This window comes from Drosophila pseudoobscura, chromosome 2 (assembly GCF_009870125.1).
Source record: "Drosophila pseudoobscura strain MV-25-SWS-2005 chromosome 2, UCI_Dpse_MV25, whole genome shotgun sequence".
NCBI lineage: Eukaryota > Metazoa > Arthropoda > Insecta > Diptera > Drosophilidae > Drosophila > Drosophila pseudoobscura.
Window position 1 is genome coordinate 30950966 of NC_046679.1, and position 21007 is coordinate 30971972.

The window sequence follows — 21007 nt, forward strand, 5'->3', positions numbered from 1 at the left end:
AAAGATCGTTAATGATCACATAACCGTTTTAGAAGCATTGTTTTCTAATAAAGTTTTTAGAAGGATCGTAACTGATCGTGAAACAATTTTAGAAGCATTGTTTCAAGGTTTCATAATCCAAATCAGTTTTAGAAGTATGGAAAGGTTTTAGATGGATCGTAACTGTGCGCAAAACAGTTTTAGAAGCATTATTTTTTTTTAATAAAGGCTTTAGAGGTATTATAAAGGAATCCAAAACAGTTTTAGAATCATTGTTTTCTGAGAAGGATTTGAGAAGATCCCTAATGATCATTATTAAAAGGGTTTTAAAAGGATTCTAAGATTCTAATCTTAGAAAAAAAGGTTTTAGAATGATTTTAGACTATTGTAAAGTTTTAGAAGCACTGATTGCATTAATAGTTTGAGATTGACTAAGAAAGGTCTTGGGAAGGAAAATTTTCTGAGAAACAGTTTTCGAAGCACTCGTTTAGCAGCTTTAAAAAAGGTTTTAGAAGCACTAAACAGGCTCTAAAGGGTCTTAGAGTGTTGTACAGTTTTAGCGATAGCCAAAAGCAATACACTCAAATAAATTACTAAAAAAACTGCTAAAGAAAAAGAGAAATCAGTGAATAAAACTGATATTTCTGTACAACAAGTATTTTGCGTGTGTGTGTGTGTGCATTTCAATTAAAATTTCTATCAACGAGACAGAAAGAGAGAGAATTGTGGCACGTATCGGGTATTAAAATTTGTGGATTATTTTTGCGCGATATAATTCGAATATTTGTTAAATGAATTTAAATGAGCTTTCACTCCGCATCTGAATTTCATTCGCATTTAATGGCATTTCCCGCCACCCGCCGACCGCCCACGCCCCACACCCCACACCCCATGGGAGATTTTCGTCTCTCTTCGTCTCTCTCTCTCTCTTTCTGTCGCTGGCTTATTTATTTTTCACTTATTTAATTGACTTGAATGTTTGTAGAGCGGAGGTTTATGCCATTTCTGTAATTAATAACAGAACGGACGTACGTCCGAGTGATGGGATTGTGGACTCTGGATTGGGTGGCAAGGGGGGGCAAGGATCCACTTGAATGATTAATGAAGCTACAAAAAAAAACTGTCAACGTTTTCACTCGCTTTTTTGCAGGTGCTTCTCCTTCTCCTGTTGCCTGTTTTTTCTTCCTTTTTTTGTGCAGGTGAAAGCGCTACTTTCCTTCCTGTTTCTTTTGTGCAGGTGAAAGAGCATCCTGTGGGGGGGGGGGGGGGGGTGGTCAGGGGCATCAATTAATCATTAATCAAACACTAAATACATTCAAGTTGATATTCATTTCCTCCGGCAATTAATTAGCAAAAGTGGCGGCCACATAAATCTCACTCTGTTGCCACAACCGCTGCGCTTTGCTTTCAATTTGCAACACAGTTAATGTTGCAACAAGCGCTGGAGGAAAAAGAATAAAACTTTCCGTGCAGTAAAACAACGAGAAAGCAATAACCAGTCGAGGGCCAGGCAGGCAGCCATAAAAAGCAAACAGTTTCAGTTTCAGTTTCCCCCCAACCCCCAACCCCCAACCCCCTAGCCCCCACTTTTCCGTCTGTGAAAATGCAATCAAGTTGCAGCCCAAATCGGTGGCGACACGACACCCAAGAAGCAGCAACACAAAAAGTGTCAATTGACAATGAAACCGAGAATTCTCCTCGCCGAGGCAAGCAGGACATAAAATCCTTGAGTGAGTGAGGAGTCTCGGCTTTCGGTTAACGATTTGGCCATTTGGCCAAGCACTTTCCATCCATCCATCCGCTGGATATCCCAGCAGATACACCAGAAGGATACTACCCCAGGACACTCGAGTGAATGCGCAATGCCAACTATTTTTCGGCTATGGGGGGGTGGGGAGGGGGCACTTGAAACTTGAAGGAAACTTGAGCGAAATCATCCTCCCATTTCCATGCTCATTCCTTCGGGGATATTTGATGTAAAAGTTTTTGTGTGGCAGGCTCCTCTCTCCCAATGGAGCCTTCAATCTTCCAGGAGTTCCACTTAATTGAAATGTTTCCATTCCATCGGCCAACTCCTACCCGATTACACCAACCAACATCCAACACCAACATCCAACATCCCACAGAATTAATTGAAAGACCAGCGAGAAGGAGGAGCAAAAGTTTCTTCCAACCAAAAAGATGATCAATGATTACAGAGGAGGAGAAAGCGGAGCAGCAGGAGGAGGCGGAGGAGGAGGAGGAGGATTAGGAGAAAGAGCTTTCATATGTACGACACACATACATGAAAATGTGCCGAAACTAAAGAAGTTTTGCGGTGGGGAAAACTACAAGAAAGATACAAGTTTTCCAAGTGGGAAAAAGTCAGAATTTCATTGTGGGGTTTTCTTGGATTTTCGAAGCATCTTCCTCGATGGAAAATGCCTACAGTCCCTCGGTAATTACGAAGGAAACTCACTCTACTATATCTGATCAAGTATTTGATAAGGAAACACGGATTTTCCAGTAGAAAAATAGTTGAATTATGTTTTTGTATCTCTTCCTTTTTTTTTATTTAATAGTGTAAGTCTTTATTTTTTTGTCTCGTTTTTTAAAATTTTTTTTTTTATTTAAAGCTAAAATGGAAAATCGAAAATTAGTTCCATATTTTTGTGTAATATATTTTAAAATTAATTAAAATACAATTTTTTTTCGATATTTGTTTTTTATATTTGAATTTAATTATTATTGGTATTTTATAAGTCCCTGTTTTTTACTTAAAAATTTAAAATCAATTCAATTAGTTTTAAATCTCTTGTTTTTTTATTTAAAGTTAAAATTAAAAATCGAAAATTAGTTCCATATTTTTATATAATATATTATTTAAATTGAAAATTAATTAAATTGATATTTTTTTCAATATTTGTTTTTTTTATATTTGAGTTTTGTTAAATTCGCGGTTAAAACCTTTAATATTTGTAAATTATATATTTTTAATCAAAAATATAAAATTAATTGAACTATTATTTTTCTTTTGCTACTTAAAAACCTTAAAAATGACTTGTAATACAAAAAAAATAAAAAATGATCATTCACTAATTTCCATCTCAATTTTAAATCGTTAAAATAAACTATCTTTTCTGGCTCGATTCTGTCTCTATTCTGCAAAAGCTTAAATATATTTTTAACCAATTTGCCAGAGTGACATGCAACTTTTTGTGGAGGGGGCGGGGCGGGTTCGGGGCTGAGGGGGCATGCCACACTTACTGCTTGCGGAATGCCGAACCAACAGTAAAATGCACTTTGACAGGCGGACGGCTGGCGCGGCTTAGCGTTTGCACCATTTTTAGGCAATTATTTACTGTGGCAGCCACACAAACACACAGCAGACAGCAGATGCAAACAGAAGCACAGATACAGATACAAAAGAGGGCGAAAGAGAGAGAGGGAGGCACGGGGCACGCGGCACATGCGAAAGCCCTGAAAGCTTATCTTGACAGCCATTAAATGGCCGCAAAGCAGCGCATGTGAATATGTGATTTATGTGTGTGCGAAAAAAGAGTGTAACTGTATCTGAATCTGTATCTGTATCTGTGTGTTTAGTATCTGTGTGCTGTGGGGGGCTGTGGGGCTGCGTGCGTGTGCATTTTTAAAAGGGAATCAAACGGTGGACGACTTCTAATCGCGCGCTTATCGCGTGTATGCCATGGACTACTGCCACGCCCACTCGTACACCGCCCCCCTTAGCCCCCACTCTTCTCTCTGTGCCCTGCCATGCCAGTGGTCTATCATTTTTATCGCCTTCGGGAGGTCTACTATTTCGTTTATTGACCCATTCTGGACGGGGCCAGAGGTACAATTTGTTAACGTTAGCCATAAATTCCATCCCCCCATCGTAGAAGCAACCAATTTTCATGCAAGTTAATTTCCAGTTAAAGTTCAGATTTCCCTTCCCATACGCACCACCCTTTTGATAGATGATTCCCCCCTCCTCTTTGGGGCTAAAAATAGAAGGCAGAGAGCACCCACACACACTCCGCCAGAGATTCTCCTTCGGCTGGCTTTCATTAATATTTTTGCCAGCACAAACAATGTATTGACATTTCAATTAATTATGAGAGCATGGGAGCAGGGAGGGAGGAAGGGAGGTAGGCTGGGAGAGGGAGAGGGAGGCAGGATAGAGTGTATTGGACGCAAGCAAGCCGTGACCTTTTGGTGGCTCTAGTCTCCTGTCAGGCGCAGCCTTTGAGAGACGGGGAAAGTTCAAGCTCTGACATTTGCGAGATGTGCAAAAAAAGTTTCTTGTTGCGAAAATGTCAATGGAAAGTAAACAAGAAGGGGGTGGGGAAAAGAGGGTAACAGGTTTAGGCAGCATTGTGGATGCTCTAAAGAAGATTGGAAGAGTTTGAAAAGGTTTGGAAAAGTTAAAGAATGTTTCTTAGGATTTTTTCAATTAAAATTTCCAGAGGAGCAAAAGTTCTATTATCAATTCTTTAATAAAGGTTTTATAAGCATAGTAGCGTATATGTATTATGATTTAAAAGCATTGAGGATGCTCTAGGAATGATTTTGAAAGGTTTTGGATGCTCTTGTTAGAGACTCAGCATCGAAGGTTTTGATGAAAAAGCACTAAGCACTAAGACGCGTTTTACAAGCGTTTTTTTTAGCGTTTTCGCATCGTTGTTGCAGCGTTTTTTGCAGCGCTATTCAATCTGTTAGGTTTTAGAAGCATATAAGATGCTCTAGGAAAGGTTTTGAAATGGTTTTGGATGCTCTTGTTAGGGACTGAGCATCAAAGGTTTTGATGAAAAAGCACTAAGCACTAGACGCGTTTTACGAGCGTTTTTTGCAGCGTTTTTTGCTGCGTTTCTACAGATATTAGGTTTTAGAAGCATTTAACATGCACTTGGATGGGTTTTTGAACGGCTTTAGATGCCCCGAAGTGTATGCAATAGCTAAGAACTGAGTCTGCACTCCCTTGAAATTTTAAAAGTTACTCGAAAAAACACAAATATTTAGAGCCAAAGAATTTAAAATTTAATTAAATGATTAAATTAAATTTCTAAAATCTTAAATATAATTGAAATGAAATTTCCCCTCCCTTCATTCCATCTCTGGAACGTATCTCTGGTAAAACTCTTAGAACACCTCTCTCTCCCACTCTCTCTCTTGCTCTTTATATCTCTCGCTGCTATGCAAACGCACTTTGACCTTTTGCATACACACCTTTGCTTCAGTTCTCTTGCTGGGTATTGCTTGGCTGTCAGTACGCTTTTCTTTTTCCAATTTTAACTTTTCCCCGAAATGTCATCAGCGGCGACGGCGACGGCGACGGCGGTGGCGGTGGCCATTGTGGTCTTTTCCGGCTTGAACTGAATTCAATGTTTATCTGAGGAAATCTTTCTCTCTCTCTCGCTCTCTGTTAAAGTCAAGTCAAAAGTCTGGTCTCCTCCGCCTTGCCACACCGGAGAGAGGAGGCGAGGTGAGAGCTTTATGCAAATCCTAGCACACAGACACACACACACACACACACACACACACACACACAGAGAAAGAGGTCCTAAACGCAAAATGCTACTAAGCCCACTTACTTACAATTTAGCAAAGAAAATAAAAACCAAAGAGAGAGCGAGCACACACAGAGAGAGAAAGAGAGAAAAAAATCATATTGCGAAAAACGAGAGTGTAAAATTCTTTATTTTTTTGCATAGTACAACCCATAAAAACGAAGGGGGGGGGGGGGGGGGGGGGTTGGGGGAGGGGGAAGGAATAAAACAACAAGCAACAGCGGCAGCAACATCAACAGCAACAGCAACAACAAAAACTGAATCCCAGAGCTTTATGGCACGCACACAGACACACACTCGTATAACACTTGACTTTATTCGCAAGTGCCTTAATAGTGTGCGTGTGTATCTGTGTGTGGACTACTTTCTGCGTTCTGTGCGGGCGTTCGGCACAAAATCCAATCAACATAACGAGCTACAAGCGCCGCTGAGCGCCCTGGCATAAAAACGCAAAAAAAATACATACATATGTACATGTACACAAGTGTATGTGTGTGTGTGTGTAGTGGGTGTGCGTGTGTGTGATTGCGGGAACACTGAAAGAAATTATGTTGCAAGGGGATAAGGCCCCTTAAGCCCAGCCCAAAAAAAAATGAATTGAATCCCCTCTGGAATAATCTTTTCAAAATTGTGATTGAAGGAACTTATGTATGTTCGTTGGGGATTTTGGTATAACAAAAATATATATGAATAAATGCGAAATAAATCAGATAGATTGCTGCTCCAAGTGGATGCTGAATCCTTTGGAATAAATCTTGGAATTTAATGAAAATTTGGGTATAAATCGGAAAAAGGTTTCGACGTGTTCCACTGAGACTTAACTTTTATTTGTTTCAATTATGGTAGTCCAGGCCCCATAATCAATCTTTAAATCGTTTCGTGCCACAGTTTTGCCATTCCGTTCATTCAACTTGTGGCAACAACAGGGGCCAAAAACCAAGGCGGCTCAAAACCAGCGGCTGACTAACAGAATTCCTGTTGTTCTTGTTGTTGTTGTTGTTGTTTTTTCTGTGCGGGGGCCAAAAAGTGTGTCGACGACACCACACTCTCACGCACAAACAAATGAAATAAAAGTAAACCCATTTACACCACACACAGGGTGATAGAGGGGGACGGGGGTGGGGCGGTTGGAGCTTTTGGCGCCAACTGCTTTGGCAAGCTGCAAATGTGGGACATTTGGCAGTCGCATTCGCATTGTTAACTTTCTTTGACAGCGGGCCAAAAACACACAAACAACAAACAACACAACAAAAAATAAGGGACCTCCTAGGGTCCATGTCCTCCTCTCTTGCAGTGCAATCGTTGGGTCTCGTTGTTTCTTTTCTCTTCTGCTTATTATACTCTCTTTGTACCACCCCCGCTGGGGCTTATGATTTTGATTGGGATACAAATACACCATAAAGGCGATTTATTCTGCTGAGGAATCAAGTTTTATTCGTATTTTTGCTGCAGTCCAAAGATCAGCTTGAGTAGGTTCGAACCACCCTGAAATGACACACTAACAGACACCCGAGTATCATTGGCTATCGAGAGAGCGAGTAAGCAATAAAGAACACAGATTAAAGAAGGCAGCACCTTCTGCTTGAAAATATCACCCAAACGCACATTTCCTTATCGGCAAGATCAGCACCGCGGCGCGCCGGCAGAATTGCCATGTCAATTGCAGCAACACTTTTTCATAGTCTCTTTCCACCGTCACCTTCGCCTTTCGGTGCTTGCCAGGCAGCGGAGTAGCTGCGCCATAAAGTATTGTGTTTATTTGTGTGTGTAGGCCCATAAAGTATCACAATTGTTTGTATTTTGCGCAGCGGCAGCAGAATTGCGATGCAAAAACGAATGAAAGGCAGAGGCTGAGGAACAGAAGCGGAATAAGTTATCACATTTATTTGTATTTTGCGCAGCGGCAGATCAGCGTCGCCAGAATTGCGATGCAAAAACAATTGTTCGGCTTTCGAGGCTTGAACGAGCATGCAAGGCAGGGGCTGCGCCATAAATGTGATATTTGTTTGTATGTATTTGTTCGCCTTTCGAGACATGAACCAACATGCAAGGGTTTGCAAGGTAGAGGCTAAGGAATAACCGCAACAGATCGGCAGAATCACAATGTAAATAGCAAAAACAATTTTTTGTCTCTCTCTCTCTCTCTCTCTATGAAAAAACATGCAAAGGCCTGCAAGGCAGAGAACAGTCGCCCCATAAAGTATGCTGTTTGTTTCAAAAATAATTAATTCTACAGTGGCCCCATAAATTATGATATTTGTTTAGCAGATCAGCCGAAATAGAAACTAATATAAATTGCCATAACTATTTCATGCCTTTTAAGACACGAATGAACATGTCGGCAATGATGTTTGATTGAACCCGGCTCGATCAGACTCAATAAAGATCGTTGTTTCCTATACTAGAGCCCTTGTTCTACACAACTCCCTCCCCCCAAGAACCTAAGCCGTCGCTCCATAGTTGTCTTCACACATTTTTTTGCAATGCCAAAACCAATTTGTTTACAATCTCCAATGACAAAGAGCATTACTTGCTTTGCTTTGCCCCAACACCCAACACCCAACTCCCTCCCCCACCCCCCACACAGAGATGGTGTTACGGTGTGGCCTTCTTTTTCTGGCCTTTCTTCTGCGGTGTATCTGTATCTGCAGCTATGGCCACAAAACTACAGCCAGTGGGTGTCCGTGTATTTATGGGTTGAAAATTGCAGTCACAGCAGCAGCAAATTAACACAGCACGAAACGAATGGAATGCCCAGCGCCAGCCCCAGCCCCAGCCCCAGCCCCACCCCCACCCCCAGCCCCAGCCCCAATCCAGTCCCAGCCGCAGCCACAGCCTACTGTTTGCAGCCTGTTGCCATTCCATATTCCATTCTGAAGCCCATTGTGTGTGTGTGTTTGCTGCATGCCCCTTTCAACAAATTGATTATTTGCATGGAGACCCTACAGCGTGCTGCCTGCCGCCTGCCGACTGCTGCTGGCCACAGGAGCCGCCTGCAACAACTATAATGGCACTCCACTCGGTCATGGCCACGGCAGATGTTCGTTCGTTCGTTCATTCGTTCTGCCTGTCTGTCTCTCTCTCTCTCTCTCTCTCTCTCTCTCTGAATGTGCGTCAGAAATGGGCGTGGCAGCCGCACGCACTTATCGCCCATGCAACAGCAGCAGCAGCAGCAGCAGGATCCCAACGGCCACTGGAGTGAAGAGAAAAATGCTTATAAAAGGATTAATTCGATTCCAATATACGCACACAGACGCACCCAGCACATCCTCACTATCCTAGCATTCAGCATTTCCACATTTTCCATTTTCCATTTGCCATTCGGTATTCGGTATTCAGGCTTGGCTCTCTTTTGGTCGGCAGGCAGATAGCAGCCGGGTATATTGCCAGTCATTGTGTGGAGCATTGTTTTAAATGCCCCCAAACCAAAATGATTGTTGCACAAATGAAACGAAGAGCAATGAATGTCTGCGAGTGTGGTTGGGGTATGCCTCGAAAGGGTATCAAAGAAGGGCATAACGAATGGGGAGTGCAGGCCAGTCCCCAAAACCCAGAAATATTTATGCAAACTTCCCTGGCTTCCCTAACATTTGTTGTTGATCGTTTAAACTTTCCAACTTTCTCCCTCAGAAATACCTCTTTTTTCCCCTCCACACACATTTATGAATCCCCAAACGTTCGAGTCTTAATCCCCAATGATTAGAGCATCTCGGGCCTGGCCAGAATTTTTTCCGAAACCTTAATGAAGGCCCCCCGCTCTATGGCTGTCTACCGAAACAGATTAAAGCTTCATTATTGGTGTGGCAAAACGTTTTCAATTTTCAATTTGGAGAATCAAGCGCCAGTATTAATTGAATTTATAGCCACACACACACACACACACAAACACGGCCTGGAGACACAGCCACAGATGGAGACAGAGCCACAGATAGAGACGGAGACAGAGACAGAGACAGAGGTAGAGATAGAGATAGAGAGAGTGTGGAAGGATACACACGAACGTTGTTGCATAGATTGAATTGCATTTCAGGTGATGCCAGGGCACAGATTGGCCAAAATGGCATGTTAATTGGTCTAAATTTGATTTCCAATTTAATGTCACACGCCTCACACAAGTGCCACAGGCCCCGGCAGGCTGTGGGGCGTATCGATATCATTATCAAATTAGTTAATATTTCTCTCGCCGTCTTGCATTTCAGAGGCCACACACCAGGAGGCGGAGGAGCACACACAGCAGCACTAGCAGCAGTAGGAGGGACACACCGAGGCCTAGCCATGGGCAGTGGACACTATTTCTGGGCGATTTTCTACTTTGCCAGCCTCTGCAGTGCTTCACTGTAAGTACAGTAGAGCCCCCCTCACTAGAGCTCACCATCCTCCCTCCACACAGATACACTCTCATACAGTAGCTGCAAATAGTAAACGCTTCTTCATCGGATTTTTTTTCCACCGCTTTAATAATTTGTGTAGCACTACTTCGGCCTTTATCTGGCATTCGCGTGGCTCTGTTGTACGACAGCACTTGGGTCGCCGGGAAAGTGGCTTTCCAAAAATGCCATTTACATACAATTCTCATTAATTTTTTGGGCCCAAACAGAAGCAGAGCCAGGCCCGTAAATACTCGTTGAAAATCGGTTAATGCCCCTCCACTTGAGGGCTGAAGTAGTCGTGTAGTTTATGCCTCTTCATCCACTTTACACAGACACACACAGACACACAGACACAAAGACACACAAACACTCTCATTAAAATGTAATTAAATCTTCGTGTAATATTTTTGTCGGAGCATAAATTTTGGAATTATTTACGCTCAAGTCGAGGCCAGAGTCAGCAGAAAATACGCATCCATCTATGTGACTTTGGTTTCTTCTTCTGATAAGTGCGACAGTGTATAATACTCTATCTCTCTCTGATTCCGCCACTGATTTGTACATAACAAAAAAAAAAATAATAATAATAATAATAATAAATGCTGTATGAAGCTTTTCTTTCCAAAAATATTCAACATAAAATTCAAGAACCAATTTGCTGATCAAATTATACCGTTCGTACGTTATCCCCATATCCTGATTTCAGAGCAAATAATGCCAAAATAAATTTCCGAGAAAAGGAGAAAAAAGTCTTAGATCAAATTTTAGGTGCAGGCAAATACGACGCCCGTATACGACCATCCGGAATCAATGGCACAGGTGAGAATACCCCTAACATAGCACCGCTACCCTTAATTTGGAGTTTTGTGTTTTTGTTTTTCTTTTTTTAAAAGCGTTTCCTTTTCCGTTTCAAGTGCTCTCAAAAAACCTATGATATTTAGTCTTAGACTTACAACAAATCAAAAACGAAATCGATATCGAAATCGAATCGAAACGAAATTCTAGCGATAATCTAAGTAACTAAATTAGTCTAGTATGCCCGTTCAGTTGTCGGAGCTTAGTTAAGTTATAAATTCACTAATTTTGCAAAATGTTGTCGATAAACTCACAATTTAAACCCAAACTTTATGCCAGATGGTCCCGCCATAGTCAGAATCAATCTATTCGTTCGAAGTATTATGACGATTAGTGATATCAAAATGGTAAGTCCCTCTCATGCACGGAGAACAACCCAGAAAGAATGAACGAAGCCGTACAGAATTTGAAAATTGGTTAGAGATTCGACAAAAATCCCCCACCCCACCCCACACCTCCTCTAAGCTCTATCTCCATCTGTGTCTCTGTCTCTATATTTATCTCTGCCACATCTCATCTAGAACTGCTCTTGCCTCACACAAACACACCCAAAAACACCCACACCCACACCCACACACACACACACCAAGTTTTCTTTTTGCGCTATATCCAATATATCCACATCACACATTGCGTTTGATTTTAGCCACTGTTTTTTTGGTGGCAGTTTTTTGTACAAGTCTTACTGTACTTTGTACTTTGCCCTGTATGTACGTTATCCTTTACGTTCCCGTTGTGCTGCTGGGTGCTCTAGAGTCCCGCCAGCAGCAGTCAATCGTTTGTTTGTTTGTTTCGTTCATGCGTTTCTTTCTGAGTTCAAGCTACATGAAACTATTGGCGGGCGGGCTGATAAACAAACAAAAAAGACAAATTGTAGCCCATTTTTCGGCTCATCAGAAAACGAATAATAAGATGTACCATACTTTTAGGAAGCTTGATATAAAAGACACTAACACACCGCAATCAAAAGTGTTGCCTGCTTTTCAGAGGCCTCAACATAAAGGAGTTTGCATATATCGTTGCCTACTTTTGGAAAGGGTCCGAACATCAAGAAGTCTTTTCACAAAACGTTGCCTACTTTTGGAGGGGTCGCACCATAAATAAGTTTTTGCAAAAAGTGCTGCCTACTTTTGGAGGGGTCGTGTATTGCTGGCTACTTTCAATTAAAATGTTGTCCTCTACCCCGCTCACCTTTTTTGCATATGTACGTGTTTTTTCCATTAATACAATTTATTGAACATTTAAAATCGATTACGCCCAACAATTCCCCCCCCGCGAATTACGAATCGTTGCCAGAGTTCATGTTTTTTGCCGTTAATTTAATTATGATTAAATTTTTTTGATTTCCATTTTCCAGTTCATTTTGTATTGACTTTTGCCACAGCAGCAGCAGCAGCAGCAATAGCAATGACATCCAATGACATCATTAATAGTGTAAAAGCATCATAAATATTTGCAAAACTAGCACACACACACACCAACGCTCTCACACACAAATAAATATGACAAATATCCATAGCCGAGTATAATACACATTTATATCTACCCTTAAAGCTCGATTAATAATACAACTATTAAGGCATATCAATTAGCAACACACTGAATTTCCATTTGTATTTTTGTTCATTTTCACAAACATAAACACCACACCAACATCACCAACATCACCAACCACACCAGCCCCCTCGAAGGTCACAAACCACCGCCACCGCCACCGCCATAGACAAAGCAAAACAAAAGCAATTCTAGTATTAGCTTAACTTAGCCTAAAACAGCAGCAAAAATAGCTTTAATTTCTTTGTATCTTTAGAATGTAAGAGAGAAAAACAAAGCACCAAAAGAAAAGACAAGCAAATCGGGCCCAGCTGCTCCGTAACGAGCTCCATGGCCTTTTTCTTCTTGGCCTACAGAGAGGCGGCACGCGACTCGATGGTTTTTGGTTCCCCATTGGGACTATTAGCGCGGGCTAGTATTTTCATATATTTTTCATTTCTTTTTCTTGTGTTTTCCAACACCAGATATTTTTCCAACACTGATTTTCTTGTATTTCCACAAAAATAAAACTCTATTCAAGTTTCAAGGGCCGGCCGCCTACGTAAAAGTGTTGCTTGCTTTTGGGAGGCCGCTCATAAAAAATATACAAACAGCATTGCCTGCTTTTGTGGGCCGCCCGTAAAGAATCTACAGAAATTATTGCCTGCTTTTCGGGGGCAGAGGCCTCGTTTCTTTTCGGTTCATTTTTTAAGTGATTTTTCTTGCGGAGCAGCAGTTGTTGTTTATAAATTAAAAAAACAAAAAAAACAAAAACGTATTGTCCATATGTATCGTCTACCCTCCAGATGGTCCCGCCGTTGTGCGCGTCAACATATTCGTACGAAGTATATCGAAAATCGATGATGTGACTATGGTAAGTGCCCCCCACGCCGTGTGTAATCCTCCAACAACAACTATTTGCAAATCTTAGGACCCTCTTTGACATTCTGTTCTACTCCCATCCTTCTCTTCGTGTGACGCGTGCTAGGGCTGTTGTTGTTGTTCTTGTTCTTGTATTCCGCTCTATTTCTCTCTTAGGAACACCACAGAAAAATAATAATATTCTAAAATACATATAAATATTATATTCTATATCTATTTATAATACATATTAAAAGAACTATGTTTGACTATCGATGTGATTAAATGATTTATCGTCCATTGATGATGATTTATTTCCATTTTGTACAATTTTCGCCTTTAGTTTTTTTTTCCGAAAGTTTTTTAGCAAAATTCTCTGGCATTTGTTTTTGTTTTCCATTTGCATTTTTACAAATTAGAAAGTTTTTCTTCCGTTTGCATTGGTAATTGAATTAGTATTTCCTTCTTTTCTTCATTATAAAAATAAAAACAAAACAAAAAAACATGTAAAAAATAATAAAAACAAAACAAAATGTCTTTTTGGATCTCTTTCCTGTACACATCTCTCGCTATCTCCTTCTGTCACTCACTAGCTGTCTCTATCTCTCTCTCTCTCTCTCTCTCTCTCTATCTCTCTCTGTCTGTCTATTGCTATCTCTTTTAATTTTTAACAAGAAAACTTAAACTTATCCCTAGATTAAAAACTACTTTCTACAGCTCTCTCTCTCTCTCTGTCTCTATCTATCTGTAAAAAAAAACTATTAAAAATCGTATTCTTAAATTTTTATTAATAAATTAATATTGAATTAATCAATCGTAACCGAATTTAATTAATCATTTTAAAATGCGACCTACTGATGTGCCTTTTTGGAGGATTCAATTTTGAAAAATACCGTTGCCGATACCCCGATATTTTTTTTCAACAAATTTTCAAATTTACGTAAATTTATTTATAATTTTCATGCTGCTACAAAATGTACAAAATATTTAGTGGAACATTGAAAATGAAAACGTGAAAATGTGTGTTCTTGTTTTTGTCGATGTGTGTGCTTATGTGTATGTGTGTGTCGTTCCCCCACCCCCCGTACCCCCGTACCCCCGTACCCCACTCCACCACTCAAAAAAGTAATCCAATGGAAAATAGTTTTTCCTTGGTTTTTTGTTTTGGTTTTCACCCTCTCTAAAAATCAGTACCGTAATTGAAAATGCCATGAAAAACCATACACTATTTCATACCATAAATAAAAAATAAATATAGAAGCTACAACTAAAAATCCAATTAGCAAGCAACTAAAAATTCAGCAAAAACCAGAAAGAAAACAAAAAATACAACAACATACGTATAACATAGAGAATATTTCATTTTTCAAAATGAGATCCATGCAGACATTTTTCCCCATTCGAAAACGACTATTTTTTGGGTTTAAAATTCAATTCAATTTTGATTTTCTTGATTAGTTTCATTTCTGTTTGGTTTTCCTTTGATTTTCCATAACATTTCGCGCACACACATAAAAAAAAAAAAATATATATATATATATAGATATGTATTCAGTTTGTAAGACTCGAAAGTTAGTTAGTAAGTACGATTAAGGTTCCAACTAAGTTCAGGTCGGATGTGGGTTGATGATGATCGATGATGATTGATGATGATGGATTCTTGTAGCTAATTTGGCCACAATGGTGAAGGTGAACATGTTCCTGCGATCCATATCGAAGATTGATGATTACAAAATGGTGAGTCCGCCTCCGAAAAGGATCGAGCACAGCTACAGCTACACAGCTACACAACCACAAAACTACAACACACACAACCCCAAAAGCCGCTTAATTTCTCTCACCTTTCGCTGTGCGTGTCAATGTGTGTGTATCCGTGGATATAAGGTGTCATCCAATATGGAATATCTGTACATTTAATTGTAAACTATATAATTACTGTATAAACTACTGGTCGTGTATATGTATCTCTCTTTTATTGTACAGAAAATATTTATGGTTTGTCTTTATTGCGTTTCTCTCGAATCAGAGGCTCTCCCGCTTAAGCGCTTTCGTGCCTCTCTCTCTCTCTCTCTCTCTTCCAAATCACCGCCAAAACGCCACAAGCCGATGTCACCTGGCCTCTCAAATGCAAGCTATACCAGCGAAAGTACTACTAAAACCTACGTCTAAGTCTTAGCTATAGTTTAAGCCTAAATTTAAGTGAGAAAAAACCAACCAGCCACCAAAAACCAAAAACCACAGATACAGCCACCGCCATTCACCTTAAACCACCTTTGAAACCCACAAGAAATACCCGACGCTCTCATTCAGTTTCATTTTCCTTCTGTTTCGGTTTTCATTTCAATTCAAAAATAGGTTTGTGATGCCACAAGAAACCATTCACTCTGCCACACAGAAAGTGGACCGCAATAAAGCAAAGAAATACGGAAAAGTGTCCCCAATAATTATTCATTTTTTGTATACACTTTTCCCAATCGAAAAGGGAATACAATTTTGGTTAGTTTTACGACAGAAGTGGTAATAGCTCTCTTTAGGGTTTTCCATAATCGTTTTCTGTTTCAGAGTCCCCCAATTTTTGTGTTCTAAATGTTCCTCCATCCTTTGATGTGTGGTGTATTTTTCATCACTTTTTGGCATGAATAATTCCAGTTATTCCTTAGGAAAGATGTACCGCATGAAACGTTCAATTTTAAGTTAGATTTTAAGCAAAAACAAATACAAAAATTCATTTTTTTATATCTTTTTTAAGGAATGTTTTAGATATATAAATGTCTATGAATCTACTTAGTTGTAAGATGCCTTTGCTTTTGTCCTTTTTCACGCCGCTTGCCACCTCCTCTTAATGCTTGTTGTTTTTGCCTGCCTTTTGCCTGTGCAACACGTTGCATGCCCTGCATTTTGTTGCATTATGAAATATTTACTAGACATCAGACATGAAACAAAAAAAGCTGAGGAATATACATGCTATATAACTAATATACATGACAACCAAAAAAAAAACCCCCCCAAAAATTTCGCCAATGCCTTGCTCTCGCCTTTTTCATATTCCAACAAAAAAAAAAAGAAATAAAGAAAGAAAAACCATTTTTTGCTTAAAGAAAACCCCCCAATCAAGTTAAATTAAATGAAAATTAAATTGAAAAACTCCTCCTCTCGAAAACACACAAAGAAAATTCCCATTGAAATTTGCATTGTAGTTGAAAATTGAATTGAACCGAAAAATTACCCCTGTTTTATTTCCTTTACTAATGAGAGTTTTTCTTCGACGCGTCCCCAACCCCCACCGCCTTCGATTATCGTTCGCCCTGCAGGAGTACAGTGTGCAGTTAACATTCCGAGAGCAATGGACGGATGAGCGTCTGAAGTTCGACGATATTCAGGGTAAGTGTTGCGAAAAATACTATAAAATACTAGAAAAATACCGGAAAATACTAGAAACCACCGAAAAATGCTAGAACAGAACAAATTGAAAAATACCAAAATAAAAATACCATAAAATAGTAGAAAATACCAGAAAAAAGGAAAGCCCTTTACTATAAAAACAAAAAAAATACTAATACATATATTACAAATAAAAAAATTAAAAAATTACTGTAAACTCTATCAGAACCGTAGAAATACCAGACAGTGCTTTTAATACCACGAATTCTAGAAAAAAAATAATTAGAAAAATACCAGAAAACAAATTAAAAATACCCTCAAATATTAGAAAAACAAATAATAATATTGAAAAATACTAGATAAAAAATAGAAATATGAAATACTGGAAATACCACACAAATTTAGGAAAAAAAACCGTAGAAAAATACAAGATAATACTAGAGGCTATTCAAAAATAAAAAAATGAGCTAAATTCTTTATCGTTTTTTTAATCTTTAATCTGCAATGTGTAAACTAGAGTTTTAACCTATTTTTCGTTTGTTTGTATCCGATCTTTCTCAAAAGGTCGGCTCAAATACCTCACACTGACGGAGGCGAACCGAGTCTGGATGCCGGATCTTTTCTTCTCAAACGAGAAGGAGGGACATTTTCACAACATAATCATGCCCAATGTGTATATACGCATTTTTCCCAACGGTTCAGTTCTGTACAGTATACGTATCTCGCTGACATTGGCTTGTCCAATGAATCTCAAACTATATCCATTGGATAGACAAATATGTTCATTGAGAATGGCCAGTTGTAAGTGTTGAAACGATACAGTATCCAACGGGCCAACTAACAACTAACACCAAACATTCCATACACCCAATCCAACAGATGGCTGGACCACAAATGATTTGGTGTTCCTTTGGAAGGAGGGTGATCCTGTGCAGGTCGTTAAGAATTTACACCTACCTCGCTTCACTTTGGAGAAGTTTTTGACTGATTACTGTAACAGTAAAACCAACACGGGTACGTTTCTGTTCCTCCTCCTCCTGTTCGCTCCTTCGAAACAGCGTTTTCTTCGTCTCTACTTCTACTCTACCTCTACCTCTACCTCTACCTCTACCTCTACGCTACTCTACTCGCCTATGTATCTATGTATCTATGTATCTAACTATCTTTTGCGTAGCTTGTTTTTCGTTGTTGCTGCATGCCATTTAACCTTTTCAGTAAATGTATTATAAACAGCCTCATAACCACTTCATAGCACACATTTCCATATCGTTCTGCTGTCGAGAATCCCCGAATCGAAGCCCATAAGCAGCAAGCTTTTACGACCCACACCCACACACACACACACACACACACACTTGCCCCCCCAAGTCGTGGTAGTCGCATTTAGATACACTTTCAGGAACACAGATACCAATTTTTACCTTGCTGTTTTTTATGAGCACATGCGCGCGCTTTTTCCCCCCGTAAATGTTTGCAACTATTCAGGAAGCAGGAGGGCAGGAGGGCAGGAGGCCAGGAGGGCAAAAGAGCACGGAGAGTAACGGAAGAAGTAATGTAAGAAGGAAAAATGTACGACAAAAGCCGTAAGGAAAGTAAATTAATCGAGGAAATTGTGTGCAACGTTGTTTAAACTTTGCACAAAGAGACATCGAAGATGATTCCCCAACGAAGACGATGATGATGACGATGATTATGTGTAGGTGAATGCAAACAACGAATCGAATTCAAAAAGATTCTTTTTCGTACAAGTTCTGGGTAAAACTACCGTTTGTGTGCCTCAGTCAGCGCATATTGGCATAAGGTGCAAATACAAGCAGGGGATGGATTCATTTGCATTTGTTTACCCAAGTATTTTCGGTATTTATTTAAGGAAAAGCTGCACCTTAAACGCCTCAACCGTTAGAGTAGCATTTAGAGGAAGTTCCTTTAGAAATTCATACGCAATCAGTGCCACCCCCCATCCCCCATCCCCCCAGCCCCATCATTTCCCAACCCTAAATACATAGTTATTTCAAAGGTACATACTAGAGTGCCCTGCATGAGCTCCAGTTGTTTTTAAATCAGGGTGTAAAAGTGATTTAAATCAACTAAAATTCGTTTGCAGGTCTGTAACATTGCTTAAAAATATATGAGCACTAGGGACAGAAATTATCTTAATGAACGAGGGAAAAGTTCTCATTTAACACACACAGAAAAATATCATACTTGTTGGGGCTAATCACTGCCTGGCCAAGCACCTGCATGTTCTTTAACGTCTCGAAAGGCATAAGCCTACTTTATGGGGCTACTGTGGGACCAAATATCACACTTTATGGCGCGGCTATTCCTCTGCCTCAGCCTCTGCCCTGCAATTGTTTTTGCATTGGATTCTGTCGACGCTGATCTGCTGCGGCGCAAAATAAAAAAAGCCTCTGCCTCTGCCTCTGCCTTGCAAACCCTTGCATATTCGCTCATGTCTCGAAAGGCGAACATATCGAAACAAATATCATACTTCATGGCGCGGCTCTGCCTTGCATTCGTTTATGCATCGCAATTCTGCCGACGCTGATCTGCCGCTGCGCAAAATACAAACAAATGTGATACTTTACGGGGCTACAAACAAATAAACACAATACTTTAAAGGCGAAGGTGACGGTGGAAAGAGACTATGAAAAAGTGTTGCTGCAATTTATAAGGCAATTCTGCCGGCGCTGATCTTGCAGATAAGGAAATGTGCATTTGTGGTTTTTTTTTCGTTTTCTCTAAAGGCGACGAGGGTGTGAGGGGTTCCGAGTATATTCGACTATTGTGTAATCATGCAGGGCTCTAGTACAAACCCAATTAAAACTGTCCCCTTCATTGTGTTAGCATGAGCCTGTATTTAACTCATTTTCTCCCTCATTTTAAGCTAAAAAAAATGTATTCTCTAAGATATAAGATATACATACATATACTATATACTCGTACATTTATCAACATAGATGTTGCAGTAGTGTTGTTTGCTCTCTATCTCTCTCTGTCTGTCATTCTCTCGTGTTGAAACCTAGTTGCTCACATAAAGTTTATTAATTCTATATCTTCTATGAGCGTTTTTTGCGGAGTGAGAAATGTGTGAGAGCTCGTGGTTAAGGTGCAATCAGAGAGAGGCGGCGCGGCTGCTTGGTTTGATTGATGAAAGAGTCCAGCCCGGCCAGCCCAAAAGAACCGAAATCGAAATCGAAACCAAAACCAAAGGCAGAACAGAAACAGAACCAAAGCCAAAAGCCACAGCGCAGTGCAAAATGTGTGCCAGGATGTGTGCAACGATATATATTTGTTCCAGAAATCCAGAACCAGAACCAGAACCACACACGCAGCCCAGCAAACGCATACAAAAAAAAAATACGATAAAGGGAACACACAGATACCATACACAGAGAGAAAATCAAATGAACTTAAACGACAAACAACAATGAAAAATTCCCAAAAAAAAAAAAAAATTCATGGGAAAAATATGAGAATGTTTTCAAATAATAAAACACCTTTGTCTTGAAGAGTATGGAACGCATTTGCCAACAAATTAACGGAAATGAAGCATACAACAAAGGGGCGGGCATTGTCAGTGGGGCGTCCTGGGCGGGCGTGGCCGGAAGTGTAGGGAAAATGGAAATTCGAGCATCGAACGTCAAAAACTTCATTTCCGTTAAGATTTTTGTTGTGCAAAGAAAACAAGAAAAAAATATGTAGACAGAAAATTGAAATTTTGCTGTTGAAATACTTTTTGCCTATGATGCAATTTTTCATTTGATTTTATAATTTTCCACTCTCTGTGTGTCTCCTACCAGCTTTTCTGTTTTTGTTTTCTGTATATACACCCTCCCGTTTTCCCCCTCTGCCAATGCATTTTCTTTTACCTCCCCCACCCCGACCATTTTCTGTACAGACAAAACAAATCAAAATTCTTCTTCTCTAATAAATGTTTTATTTTTTGTTTTTGGGCAAAATTTTTTGAAAACCAAATACACCATTTTTATGTTTCCTCTCCACTCCACTCCACTCTACTCTCTCTCTCTCTCTTTTAAAATCTCTAATTATTGTAAAATATATTGGATATCACTAACTAAACTATCTATCTGTCTGTGTGTACTATATGTGAAACAAAAAATACGAAAAATACTACGAAGACGTAAAGACATTTCCCTCCCAATTAGATTTTGAGTTTGACACAGTTTTATATACCTTGTATACTCATAGGTGAATACAGTTGCCTCAAAGTCGATCTACTATTCAAGCGAGAATTCTCATATTACTTAATACAAATTTATATACCATGCTGTATGTTGGTCATTGTATCATGGGTATCATTTTGGCTGGATCAAGGCGCAGTGCCAGCGCGTGTGTCATTGGGTGAGTACTCCACAAAAACAACAACAACAACAACTCCACTAGACACATGTGTCTGCAACAGCGAACCAGCATTGAGAACGGTTCGATCCTGAGATCCTAAGCGATCAAACATGTTCG

At 39.8% G+C, this 21007-nt stretch overlaps 1 protein-coding gene across 24 annotated transcripts in view; it reads left to right on the forward strand.

Annotated features, from left to right (window-relative positions):
• The window catches only part of GluClalpha (glycine receptor alpha 1), a 42353-nt gene that overhangs the window by 16049 nt on the left and 5297 nt on the right, over window positions 1–21007 (forward strand). For 9 of the 24 annotated variants that reach the window (XM_015182927.2, XM_015182932.2, XM_033378309.1 and 6 more), the window contains exons 2-8: window positions 9725–9862; window positions 10602–10714; window positions 14811–14881; window positions 16456–16525; window positions 17090–17326; window positions 17405–17539; window positions 20738–20890. In XM_015182927.2, the coding sequence (XP_015038413.1) occupies window positions 9801–9862; window positions 10602–10714; window positions 14811–14881; window positions 16456–16525; window positions 17090–17326; window positions 17405–17539; window positions 20738–20890 (841 nt within the window). In that variant the 5' untranslated portion in view covers window positions 9725–9800. Of the gene's footprint in view, window positions 1–9724; window positions 9863–10601; window positions 10715–11029; window positions 11098–13089; window positions 13158–14810; window positions 14882–16455; window positions 16526–17089; window positions 17327–17404; window positions 17540–20737; window positions 20891–21007 lie in introns of those variants that run through there. The other 15 variants (XM_033378302.1, XM_015182926.2, XM_003736895.3 and 12 more) reach the window with 4 other exon arrangements.